General features: G+C 52.5%; 1 protein-coding gene across 4 annotated transcripts in view; it reads right to left on the bottom strand.

The window, feature by feature from the left end:
• Positions 1–14,182, bottom strand: part of adgrg6 (adhesion G protein-coupled receptor G6) — a 136,519-nt gene that overhangs the window by 117,269 nt on the left and 5,068 nt on the right. For all 4 annotated transcript variants that reach the window (XR_013771611.1, XM_079255006.1, XM_079255008.1 and 1 more), the window contains exon 2: positions 7,466–7,545. Coding sequence is in view for 3 of the 4 variants with exons in the window: in XM_079255006.1 (XP_079111132.1) it covers positions 7,466–7,545 (80 nt within the window). In the remaining variant the exon portion in view is untranslated. The remainder of the gene's footprint in view (positions 1–7,465; positions 7,546–14,182) is intronic.

The following is a 14,182-nucleotide window of genomic DNA, read 5'->3' as shown; positions in this document are numbered from 1 at the left end:
GGGAGATTCTCATGGTAATGAGGTGGAACGGGAGATTCTCATGGTGATGAGGTGGAACGGGAGATTCTCATCATGATGAGGTGGAACGGGAGATTCTCATCATGATGAGGTGGAACGGGAGATTCTCATGGTAATGAGGTGGAACGGGAGATTCTCATGGTGGTGAGGTGGAACGGGAGATTCTCATGGTGATGAGGTGGAACAGGAGATTCTCATCATGATGAGGTGGAACGGGAGATTCTCATGGTGATGAGGTGGAACGGGAGATTCTAATCATGATGAGGTGGAACGGGAGATTCTCATCATGATGAGGTGGAACGGGAGATTCTCATCATGATGAGGTGGAACGGGAGATTCTCATGGTGATGAGGTGGAACTGGAGATTCTCATGGTGATGAGGTGGAACGGGAGATTCTCATGGTGATTAGGTGGAACAGGAGATTCTCATGGTGATGAGGTGGAACGGGAGATTCTCATGGTGATGAGGTGGAACGGGAGATTCTCATGGTGATGAGGTGGAACGGGAGATTCTCATGGTGATGAGGTGGAACGGGAGATTCTCATGGTGATGAGGTGGAACGGGAGATTCTCATGGTGATGAGGTGGAACGGGAGATTCTCATGGTGATGAGGTGGAACGGGAGATTCTCATGGTAATGAGGTGGAACGGGAGATTCTCATGGTGGTGAGGTGGAACGGGAGATTCTCATCATGATGAGGTGGAACGGGAGATTCTCATCATGATGAGGTGGAACGGGAGATTCTCATGGTAATGAGGTGGAACGGGAGATTCTCATGGTGATGAGGTGGAACGGGAGATTCTCATCATGATGAGGTGGAACGGGAGATTCTCATCATGATGAGGTGGAACGGGAGATTCTCATGGTAATGAGGTGGAACGGGAGATTCTCATGGTGGTGAGGTGGAACGGGAGATTCTCATGGTGATGAGGTGGAACAGGAGATTCTCATCATGATGAGGTGGAACGGGAGATTCTCATGGTGATGAGGTGGAACGGGAGATGCTCATCATGATGAGGTGGAACGGGAGATTCTCATGGTGATGAGGTGGAACTGGAGATTCTCATGGTGATGAGGTGGAACGGGAGATTCTCATCATGATGAGGTGGAACGGGAGATTCTCATGGTGATGAGGTGGAACTGGAGATTCTCATGGTGATGAGGTGGAACGGGAGATTCTAATCATGATGAGGTGGAACGGGAGATTCTCATCATGATGAGGTGGAACGGGAGATTCTCATCATGATGAGGTGGAACGGGAGATTCTCATGGTGATGAGGTGGAACGGGAGATTCTCATGGTGATTAGGTGGAACAGGAGATTCTCATGGTGATGAGGTGGAACGGGAGATTCTCATGGTGATGAGGTGGAACGGGAGATTCTCATGGTGATTAGGTGGAACAGGAGATTCTCATGGTGATGAGGTGGAACGGGAGATTCTCATGGTGATGAGGTGGAACGGGAGATTCTCATCATGATGAGGTGGAACGGGAGATTCTCATCATGATGAGGTGGAACGGGAGATTCTCATGGTAATGAGGTGGAACGGGAGATTCTCATGGTGGTGAGGTGGAACGGGAGATTCTCATGGTGATGAGGTGGAACGGGAGATTCTCATCATGATGAGGTGGAACGGGAGATTCTCATGGTGGTGAGGTGGAACGGGAGATTCTCATGGTGATGAGGTGGAACGGGAGATTCTCATCATGATGAGGTGGAACGGGAGATTCTCATGGTAATGAGGTGGAACGGGAGATTCTCATGGTGGTGAGGTGGAACGGGAGATTCTCATGGTGATGAGGTGGAACGGGAGATTCTCATCAGGATGAGGTGGAACGGGAGATTCTCATGGTGATGAGGTGGAACGGGAGATTCTCATCAGGATGAGGTGGAACGGGAGATTCTCATGGTGATGAGGTGGAACGGGAGATTCTCATCATGATGAGGTGGAACGGGAGATTCTCATGGTAATGAGGTGGAACGGGAGATTCTCATGGTGGTGAGGTGGAACGGGAGATTCTCATGGTGATGAGGTGGAACGGGAGATTCTCATGGTGATGAGGTGGAACGGGAGATTCTCATGGTGATGAGGTGGAACGGGAGATTCTCATGGTGATGAGGTGGAACGGGAGATTCTCATGGTGGTGAGGTGGAACGGGAGATTCTCATGGTGATGAGGTGGAACGGGAGATTCTCATGGTGGTGAGGTGGAACGGGAGATTCTCATGGTGATGAGGTGGAACGGGAGATTCTCATGGTGATGAGGTGGAACGGGAGATTCTCATGGTGATGAGGTGGAACGGGAGATTCTCATGGTAATGAGGTGGAACGGGAGATTCTCATGGTGGTGAGGTGGAACGGGAGATTCTCATCATGATGAGGTGGAACGGGAGATTCTCATGGTAATGAGGTGGAACGGGAGATTCTCATGGTGGTGAGGTGGAACGGGAGATTCTCATGGTGATGAGGTGGAACGGGAGATTCTCATGGTGGTGAGGTGGAACGGGAGATTCTCATGGTGATGAGGTGGAACGGGAGATTCTCATGGTGATGAGGTGGAACGGGAGATTCTCATGGTGATGAGGTGGAACGGGAGATTCTCATGGTGATGAGGTGGAACGGGAGATTCTCATGGTAATGAGGTGGAACGGGAGATTCTCATGGTGGTGAGGTGGAACGGGAGATTCTCATCATGATGAGGTGGAACGGGAGATTCTCATCATGATGAGGTGGAACGGGAGATTCTCATGGTAATGAGGTGGAACGGGAGATTCTCATGGTAATGAGGTGGAACGGGAGATTCTCATGGTGATGAGGTGGAACGGGAGATTCTCATCATGATGAGGTGGAACGGGAGATTCTCATCATGATGAGGTGGAACGGGAGATTCTCATGGTAATGAGGTGGAACGGGAGATTCTCATGGTGGTGAGGTGGAACGGGAGATTCTCATGGTGATGAGGTGGAACAGGAGATTCTCATCATGATGAGGTGGAACGGGAGATTCTCATGGTGATGAGGTGGAACGGGAGATTCTAATCATGATGAGGTGGAACGGGAGATTCTCATCATGATGAGGTGGAACGGGAGATTCTCATCATGATGAGGTGGAACGGGAGATTCTCATGGTGATGAGGTGGAACTGGAGATTCTCATGGTGATGAGGTGGAACGGGAGATTCTCATGGTGATTAGGTGGAACAGGAGATTCTCATGGTGATGAGGTGGAACGGGAGATTCTCATGGTGATGAGGTGGAACGGGAGATTCTCATGGTGATGAGGTGGAACGGGAGATTCTCATGGTGATGAGGTGGAACGGGAGATTCTCATGGTGATGAGGTGGAACGGGAGATTCTCATGGTGATGAGGTGGAACGGGAGATTCTCATGGTAATGAGGTGGAACGGGAGATTCTCATGGTGGTGAGGTGGAACGGGAGATTCTCATCATGATGAGGTGGAACGGGAGATTCTCATCATGATGAGGTGGAACGGGAGATTCTCATGGTAATGAGGTGGAACGGGAGATTCTCATGGTGATGAGGTGGAACGGGAGATTCTCATCATGATGAGGTGGAACGGGAGATTCTCATCATGATGAGGTGGAACGGGAGATTCTCATGGTAATGAGGTGGAACGGGAGATTCTCATGGTGGTGAGGTGGAACGGGAGATTCTCATGGTGATGAGGTGGAACAGGAGATTCTCATCATGATGAGGTGGAACGGGAGATTCTCATGGTGATGAGGTGGAACGGGAGATGCTCATCATGATGAGGTGGAACGGGAGATTCTCATGGTGATGAGGTGGAACTGGAGATTCTCATGGTGATGAGGTGGAACGGGAGATTCTCATCATGATGAGGTGGAACGGGAGATTCTCATGGTGATGAGGTGGAACTGGAGATTCTCATGGTGATGAGGTGGAACGGGAGATTCTAATCATGATGAGGTGGAACGGGAGATTCTCATCATGATGAGGTGGAACGGGAGATTCTCATCATGATGAGGTGGAACGGGAGATTCTCATGGTGATGAGGTGGAACGGGAGATTCTCATGGTGATTAGGTGGAACAGGAGATTCTCATGGTGATGAGGTGGAACGGGAGATTCTCATGGTGATGAGGTGGAACGGGAGATTCTCATGGTGATTAGGTGGAACAGGAGATTCTCATGGTGATGAGGTGGAACGGGAGATTCTCATGGTGATGAGGTGGAACGGGAGATTCTCATCATGATGAGGTGGAACGGGAGATTCTCATCATGATGAGGTGGAACGGGAGATTCTCATGGTAATGAGGTGGAACGGGAGATTCTCATCATGATGAGGTGGAACGGGAGATTCTCATGGTGATGAGGTGGAACGGGAGATTCTCATCAGGATGAGGTGGAACGGGAGATTCTCATGGTGGTGAGGTGGAACGGGAGATTCTCATGGTGATGAGGTGGAACGGGAGATTCTCATCAGGATGAGGTGGAACGGGAGATTCTCATGGTGATGAGGTGGAACGGGAGATTCTCATCATGATGAGGTGGAACGGGAGATTCTCATGGTGATGAGGTGGAACGGGAGATTCTCATGGTGATGAGGTGGAACGGGAGATTCTCATGGTGATGAGGTGGAACGGGAGATTCTCATCAGGATGAGGTGGAACGGGAGATTCTCATGGTGATGAGGTGGAACGGGAGATTCTCATCAGGATGAGGTGGAACGGGAGATTCTCATGGTGATGAGGTGGAACGGGAGATTCTCATCATGATGAGGTGGAATGGGAGATTCTCATGGTAATGAGGTGGAACGGGAGATTCTCATGGTGGTGAGGTGGAACGGGAGATTCTCATGGTGATGAGGTGGAACGGGAGATTCTCATGGTGATGAGGTGGAACGGGAGATTCTCATGGTGATGAGGTGGAACGGGAGATTCTCATGGTGATGAGGTGGAACGGGAGATTCTCATGGTAATGAGGTGGAACGGGAGATTCTCATGGTGGTGAGGTGGAACGGGAGATTCTCATCATGATGAGGTGGAACGGGAGATTCTCATGGTGATGAGGTGGAACGGGAGATTCTCATGGTGATGAGGTGGAACGGGAGATTCTCATGGTGGTGAGGTGGAACGGGAGATTCTCATGGTGGTGAGGTGGAACGGGAGATTCTCATCATGATGAGGTGGAACGGGAGATTCTCATGGTGATGAGGTGGAACAGGAGATTCTCATGGTGATGAGGTGGAACGGGAGATTCTCATCATGATGAGGTGGAACGGGAGATTCTCATGGTGATGAGGTGGAACGGGAGATTCTCATGGTGATGAGGTGGAACGGGAGGTTCTCATCATGATGAGGTGGAACGGGAGATTCTCATCATGATGAGGTGGAACGGGAGATTCTCATCATGATGAGGTGGAACGGGAGATTCTCATGGTGATGAGGTGGAACGGGAGATTCTCATGGTGATGAGGTGGAACGGGAGATTCTCATGGTGATGAGGTGGAACGGGAGATTCTCATCATGAGGAGCGTTATGTGTGAGATGCTTCATGTCGATATGAATCAAATTCTCATGGGAATGTTTCCATATTGTCGAATATGTCACACTATAAACGAAGGCAGTTCTGGAGGAAGATGAGGTCCAACACGGTACCAGAAGATGGATCATTATGACCAGTGATAATAAACATCTAATTCTTTGACAAACTTAAATTTAAATGAAATAAATATTTAGTCAATGCTACTTATTGAGCGATTTTCACTTACAGCATATTTTATAATAAATTATTAAAAAGCAAAAGCACGAGAGGGAAAATTAATTAAAACATCTGAATGAAGCAGGGATGAAGCAGCTGAACCGATTCACCGCCTCGGCTAAAGTGAAGCCTGCGCTGAACAAGTTTCTGGCTTCACGCTGCATCCAGACATGAAACCGGAGCAGCATTTGTCTCCACAGCCCCACAAATCTGTCCGACATCTGCTTTTGGCTCTGAAGCGGAAAACTAAACGTGTCCGCCACGTCGAGCCGTTTGGAACGAACCAGAGCGTGACGCTGCCGTCCTTCAGCACTACACACACATCAAAATCAGACAAAGAGATGCGTTCATGAAAGGTAACTTCCCTGAGACATGACAAGCGGTTGTTAATGGAGCCCCGAACAAGGCATGCTCGAGCAACACAGATGGAAAGTACCAGAAACACAACAGAGTGGGAAGAAGCGAAGAGGAAACCAGCACATTGAGGATGGAAAGCAGAAAGAGACCAAAGACAAATGGAAACCATCTTAAATGTCTGCTGTCGGGAGAGAAAACGAAGCATCTGGCTGGTTGTTGGAGAAATTCGCCCAATTTGGATGTATCGTGCTTTTAATGCAACATTTCGCCCCAACAGCAGGAAAACATGAACGAAAACACGTGAAATCAGCAACAAGGTGGAAAACTAAAACGTTTCTGCAGTGAAATCAAACCAACGGCTCAGACTGGAGAGGATGACTCACCGCAGCTTTCAGGTGAAGTTTGAATATCATTTAACCTTCGAGGCGCCTTCAAGGACCAATAAGATTCTGTTGTTTTCAGTTTTTATTCGGTTCAGTTCAAAACTGAATTATATGAACATTTATCTTCATTATCATGTTTAAAATCTCCGTTACTGAATTTAGTGTAGATCATGTGAAACCAGCAGGCCACAACTTGCCTTGGCGCCCATTTGGTCCCACCGACTCCCAGTATAAACACAGATGTTTCATATAACATAAAACTTAGATATTATCATACGTTTTCATTTAAATGGCATAACAGCCTAAAAATATCCTATTTTTTATTGTATTTATGCATCTATGGTCTGATTGGATTACATTCTGGAGTCCAGCGGTTAAAACGTTTATTTTTTCATTCCTTGAAGGTTAAATGAGATCCGACGTCCCCGTCAGACGGAGATGATCCCCGATAAGAACGCTTTCACCACAACCACGCCTTTCCTCTCTCGCTTCGGCCAGAGTTGCTCTCACAGCTGATCCTTTTCCAGAAAATAAACCAAATGAAATGTTGTTGTCGAGTCGTTTGGCGCTAATTAGCAGGGAGGGAGTGTTCGGCTTGTTTGTCCCTTTTCCCAACGGAAGACGGAACAAACATCCTCCACAGCATGTCGGGACAAACATCCGTTTCATTTCAATGTAAATGGAGGGAAAAAGTGGAAAAACTGACGGTTTTTATCTGAAGACAAACTGATTTGACTGTTTATGCTCATAACTAGCCGTTAGCACGTCTGCTTCCAACGCCCGGCGAGCGTCTTTCACCGTAAATATCCTCTAGGTTCCAGCAGAGGCGAAGCCGCCACATCTGGACGTACCGACGCTTCTGTCAGCTGCGAGAGCAACACGCCTCCGTTCCTGTCGGATTACGCGGGAGAAGAAGAAGAAATCTATGAATGTTTCTGCCTTTAGGCCGGACGCTAGCAGCCTTACCGCTTCGCTGCAGAGACGTCCAGAGCAGCAGCAGGACCACGGGACGGAGACGCCATCCTCCTTCACGTGAGCAGGACTCCCTGCAGAAGACAGAAAAACATCCGTTCAGCGAGTTTCAGCCGGAACGTTCCTCCAGATCGCAGATCCACTTCCTCCGGCTGCACCGCGATCCGCCGCCGCCTGCAGGGGTCGACTTCAGAAGATCCTCAGCAGCGGAGGTCATGTGATCAGCATCTCCTGCTGCTCAGACCCCAAAGTCGGATTTCTGAAGTCAGAATCTGGTTTCTGACGGATCCAATAAAACCACCAGCATGAAGATACTGAATCCGGTCCTGGAGGATCCAGATCCGGTCCTGGAGGAGCCCGATCCGGTCCTGGAGGATCCAGATCCGGTCCTGGAGGAGCCCGATCCGGTCCTGGAGGAGCCCGATCCGGTCCTGGAGGATCCAGATCCGGTCCTGGAGGAGCCCGATCCGGTCCTGGAGGAGCCCGATCCGGTCCTGGAGGATCCCGATCCGGTCCTGGAGGATCCAGATCCGGTCCTGGAGGAGCCCGATCCGGTCCTGGAGGATCCAGATCCGGTCCTGGAGGATCCAGATCCGGTCCTGGAGGAGCCCGATCTGGTCCTGGAGGATCCCGATCCGGTCCTGGAGGATCCAGATCCGGTCCTGGAGGAGCCCGATCCGGTCCTGGAGGAGCCCGATCCGGTCCTGGAGGATCCAGATCCGGTCCTGGAGGAGCCCGATCCGGTCCTGGAGGAGCCCGATCTGGTCCTGGAGGAGCCCGATCTGGTCCTGGAGGAGCCCGATCCGGTCCTGGAGGATCCAGATCCGGTCCTGGAGGAGCCCGATCTGGTCCTGGAGGAGCCCGATCTGGTCCTGGAGGAGCCCGATCCGGTCCTGGAGGATCCAGATCCGGTCCTGGAGGATCCCGATCCGGTCCTGGAGGATCCAGATCCGGTCCTGGAGGATCCCGATCCGGTCCTGGAGGATCCCGATCTGGTCCTGGAGGATCCCGATCTGGTCCTGGAGGAGCCCGATCCGGTCCTGGAGGAGCCCGATCCGGTCCTGGAGGATCCCGATCTGGTCCTGGAGGAGCCCGATCCGGTCCTGGAGGATCCAGATCCGGTCCTGGAGGATCCGGATCCGGTCCTGGAGGAGCCCGATCCGGTCCTGGAGGATCCCGATCCGGTCCTGGAGGAGCCCGATCCGGTCCTGGAGGATCCAGATCCGGTCCTGGAGGATCCAGATCCGGTCCTGGAGGAGCCCGATCCGGTCCTGGAGGAGCCCGATCCGGTCCTGGAGGAGCCCGATCTGGTCCTGGAGGATCCCGATTCGGTCCTGGAGAAGCCTGATCCGGTCCTGGAGGATCCAGATCCAGTCCTGGAGGATCCAGATCCGGTCCTGGAGAAGCCTGATCCGGTCCTGGAGGATCCAGATCCAGTCCTGGAGGATCCAGATCCGGTCCTGGAGGATCCAGATCCAGTCCTGGAGGATCCAGATCCGGTCCTGGAGGATCCAGATCCGGTCCTGGAGGAGCCCGATCCGGTCCTGGAGGAGCCCGATCCGGTCCTGGAGGAGCCCGATCTGGTCCTGGAGGATCCCGATTCGGTCCTGGAGAAGCCTGATCCGGTCCTGGAGGATCCAGATCCAGTCCTGGAGGATCCAGATCCGGTCCTGGAGAAGCCTGATCCGGTCCTGGAGGATCCAGATCCAGTCCTGGAGGATCCAGATCCGGTCCTGGAGGATCCAGATCCAGTCCTGGAGGATCCAGATCCGGTCCTGGAGGATCCAGATCCAGTCCTGGAGGATCCAGATCCAGTCCTGGAGGATCCAGATCCAGTCCTGGAGGATCCAGATCCGGTCCTGGAGGATCCAGATCCAGTCCTGGAGGATCCAGATCCAGTCCTGGAGGATCCAGATCCAGTCCTGGAGGATCCAGATCCAGTCCTGGAGGATCCAGATCCGGTCCTGGAGGATCCAGATCTGGGCCTTGGAGGAGGCTCACCAGCTGTTTTATACAATTGATTTTATAAAAAGACAGAAATGTATCATAAATATTTACAATAAAATAAAATAGGCTTTTTAAATTGAAGAAAAAAAGCAGAAATTCTTCTGCCGACAGTTCTAAGTTTTTCTCCTCCTGCGGAGTAAACAATGTTCCGCCAGGCCACCTGGGAGCGCATGCCCTCAGAGAGCCAATCAGAAGGCTCCCTCCAGCGATGACGATGATGCTAATGAGGCGGAAGGTTTAACATCCTTCAGACATGTTCATGTCAACACGCAGGCAGCTGATTGGCTCATTCCCCTGTGACATCATCGCTGTTTCTTAGGATAAATTTCTGCCATTCATTGATCTTTAAAATGAAATGATTTTTCCAATCAGCGACCCAAACCAGCATCCGACGTGGTTTCTGATCTCCCAACATTTCTCTAATCTCTGAATATTTTCCCAAAATCCTGTCGAACCTTTTCAGCAGATTTTCTCTGCAAGTCGTTTTTCAGACGGAGGATTCAGTGTTGCATCATTAACATGTATGTCTCCTGTCTCAGCAGGTCTCCCTGGCCGGGAGTAGCAGTTCCTGTTGTCTGTTGTCTTTCTGTCCTCTTCCCCCCACACAGCAGAGACAGATGGCTGCCTGTCCTGAGCCGGGTTCTGCCGGAGGTTTCCTTCCTGTTAAAAGGGAGTTTTTTCCTTCCCACTGTCGCCAGTGTGCTTGCTCAGGATGGGAGATTGAGTTGGACTCAACTCAATCTGTTGGTTTCCTTATATAGGCTGTTATGAATTGGCCTTCATTATGTTTTCCCCTCTGTCTGTAAAGCGTCTTGAGATGGCATTGCCGTGATTTGACGCTATATAAATAAAGTTGAATTGAATTGAATGATTCTCTGACGGAGTCTGTCCACGTTGCATCCTTGTGTGGAAAGACTAAACCCATCTTGACACCTTGACCAGATGGAGAACCTTCCAGAACGGCGTTACTGAAAGCTTTTAGAGCTTTAGGTTTCTCGCTGCAGGAGATCCGACAGATTTCTGTTCCTGGACGTCGTTCCTGGTTCTGTTCATGATCCAGGTCCTTTAAAGGTGCATCACGTAACCTTCTGAGCTTAAAACTGCGTTTCCGATTTGTGACATCTATCATGAGGATTTCTAGAACTGCTGCTGAGAAACCAACTCTTCCATCCAGAAACTTTGCTTCGCAGTAAATCCTCATCATGTGGTCTTCTGCTGGCTGGAGGGAGCTCACAGGTCCGGGAGGACGGATGCTGGATCAGCCGTCGATGGCGGGAAACGGTTACATTTCGGGAGTGTGTCTTTAAGAAGTCCAGTTTGAGTCTCTGAACTTTGTTCTTCATTTGGAATTAAGTGGATAGAAGCAAGCGCATCATAAATATGTAAAGCAGAGCAAACAGAACTGAATTCCTGCGTCATGCAGGCCTGACATTACAGAGAAGTCGCCTCTTGTTTCCTCCTCCTCCTCCTCCTCCATGTCCACCATGGAAACAGGAGTGAATGACAAGAGGAGCGAGGTCAGCGAACGAGGCGGCAGCCGCGAGCGCATAAAGACAGCGATTCATTCTGCAGGCTGGACTGCAGCCTGCGAGCCGCTGCCTCCAGGCAGACATTTTGTGGTTCTGGATGGGAGTCGGTGAAGACTGGAAGCAGCGTTCCCACCGAACTTTCCCACTTCGTCTGATGCGCTTCCAGACCGCCGGGAGCAGCAGGTGCTTCCTGTACGACGTTCACCTGATCTGTGTAAAACGTCTGCATGTTGGACTGACAGACATTCCTACTGAAGTTTCCTTTCTAGAACATTTTCTGCAGGAACCCTAAGGCCCCAGGACCAACCCCGAAGGCCACAGGACCAACCCAAAGGCCGCAGGACCAACCCAAAGGCCGCAGGACCAACCCGAAGGCCGCAGGACCAACCCGAAGGCCGCAGGACCAACCCGAAGGCCCCAGGACCAACCCGAAGGCCCCAGGACCAACCCGAAGGCCGCAGGACCAACCCAAAGGCCCCAGGACCAACCCAAAGGCCCCAGGACCAACCCAAAGGCCGCAGGACCAACCCAAAGGCCGCAGGACCAACCCAAAGGCCCCAGGACCAACCCAAAGGCCGCAGGACCAACCCAAAGGCCGCAGGACCAACCCAAAGGCCGCAGGACCAACCCAAAGGCCGCAGGACCAACCCAAAGGCCACAGGACCAACCCCGAATGCCACAGGACCAACCCAAAGGCCGCAGGACCAACCCAAAGGCCGCAGGACCAACCCAAAGGCCGCAGGACCAACCCAAAGGCCACAGGACCAACCCGAAGGCCACAGGACCAACCCCGAAGGCCCCAGGACCAACCCAAAGGCCGCAGGACCAACCCAAAGGCCGCAGGACCAACCCAAAGGCCGCAGGACCAACCCGAAGGCCGCAGGACCAACCCGAAGGCCGCAGGACCAACCCGAAGGCCCCAGGACCAACCCGAAGGCCGCAGGACCAACCCAAAGGCCCCAGGACCAACCCAAAGGCCCCAGGACCAACCCAAAGGCCCCAGGACCAACCCAAAGGCCCCAGGACCAACCCAAAGGCCGCAGGACCAACCCAAAGGCCGCAGGACCAACCCAAAGGCCGCAGGACCAACCCAAAGGCCGCAGGACCAACCCAAAGGCCCCAGGACCAACCCAAAGGCCCCAGGACCAACCCAAAGGCCGCAGGACCAACCCAAAGGCCGCAGGACCAACCCGAAGGCCGCAGGACCAACCCAAAGGCCGCAGGACCAACCCAAAGGCCGCAGGACCAACCCAAAGGCCACAGGACCAACCCCGAATGCCACAGGACCAACCCAAAGGCCGCAGGACCAACCCAAAGGCCGCAGGACCAACCCAAAGGCCGCAGGACCAACCCAAAGGCCGCAGGACCAACCCAAAGGCCGCAGGACCAACCCAAAGGCCACAGGACCAACCCAAAGGCCGCAGGACCGGCCCAAAGGCCGCAGGACCAACCCAAAGGCCCCAGGACCAACCCGAAGGCCGCAGGACCAACCCAAAGGCCGCAGGACCAACCCAAAGGCCGCAGGACCAACCCAAAGGCCACAGGACCAACCCAAAGGCCGCAGGACCAACCCAAAGGCCACAGGACCAACCCAAAGGCCGCAGGACCGGCCCAAAGGCCGCAGGACCAACCCAAAGGCCCCAGGACCAACCCAAAGGCCGCAGGACCAACCCAAAGGCCGCAGGACCAACCCAAAGGCCACAGGACCAACCCAAAGGCCACAGGACCAACCCAAAGGCCGCAGGACCGGCCCAAAGGCCGCAGGACCAACCCAAAGGCCCCAGGACCAACCCAAAGGCCGCAGGACCAACCCAAAGGCCGCAGGACCGGCCCAAAGGCCGCAGGACCAACCCCGAGGGCCACACGATTGACCCTGAAGACCGTAGAACAGAAAAACACATGCTCTCTGCTGCACTGCAGGTGATGTGGGAAGTTTCCAGCTTCAAACCAAACAGGAGGCAAACAAACGTTTTTGAGGAAAAAACAGGAAACATCCAGAAGTTCCACAGAGACCATCTCACCCCTCCATCTCTGCCTTGTCTGGGCTCTCAGCAGAGGTGTGTGTCCACATGGCTGAAGATCTAAACACCTTCTACTGCAGGTTCGACCAGTGTGATTACACCCAGGAGAGGGAGGAGCTCTCTGCAGAGCTCGTCTCCAGGCTTCAGCCCACTGAGAACCTGCAGCTGCTGCCTGTGGATGTGGAGCGCACTCTGAAGAGGATTAAACCCAACAAGGCTCCTGGACCAGACCAGATCTGCGGGCGCCTGCTGAAGGTTTGCAGCAGTCAGCTGGCTGGTGTCTTCTGCTCACTGTTCAACCGTTCCCTGGCTGAGCACATCGTCCCCTCCATCTGGAAGTCCTCCATCATCTGCCCTGTGGCAAAGAAGAGCAATCCCAGCACCAACAACGACTATCGGCCTGTGGCTCTAACATCTCTGGTCATGAAGAGCTTTGAGAGGCTCGTCATGGCCCAGCTGCAGGCTGATGTGGGGATGCTCTCCGACCCACTGCAGTTTGCGTACCAGCCGCGCAGAGGGGTGGATGATGCTGTGCTCACCTTGCTGCATGGTGCCATCACCCACCTGGAGAAGCCCAAGTCCCATGTCAGGTTGGTTTTTGTGGATTTCTCAAGTGCATTTAACACCGTGCAACCACACCTCATGGGACGTAAGCTGCTCCGGATGGATGCCAGCCCCCACCTCATCCTCTGGGTCCTCTCCTTTCTCTCCAGGAGGGATCAGAGGGTCAGGGTGAATGGTCACCTCAGTACTGCCAGGACAATATCTACCGGTTCTCCTCAAGGTTCAGTCATCTCTCCACTTCTCTTCACACTATACACAAATGACTGTAGGAGCTCAACCCCAGGAATAACATATATCAAGTACTCAGATGACACCGTGATCATTGACACCACAAATACTGATAAACTTCTGCAATCAGAACTGGACTCATTCTCACTGTGGTGTAAGGACAACTGTCTGGATCTAAATGTATCCAAGACCAAAGAAATGGTCATTTATTTCCACCATGGCCAGTGTTCCACCTCCTCACTCACAGTAAACTATGACATAATTGAAAAGGTTCATTCATACAAATATCTTGGCTCCATAATTGACCATAAACTCACATTCCAACTCAACACTGAACAGATCTTTTCAAAATGTCAACAGCG

The sequence above is a fragment of the Telmatherina bonti genome (genome assembly GCF_933228915.1).
Source record: "Telmatherina bonti genome assembly, chromosome: 16".
NCBI classification, from domain to species: domain Eukaryota; kingdom Metazoa; phylum Chordata; class Actinopteri; order Atheriniformes; family Telmatherinidae; genus Telmatherina; species Telmatherina bonti.
This window is presented reverse-complemented; position numbering and strand designations above follow the sequence as displayed.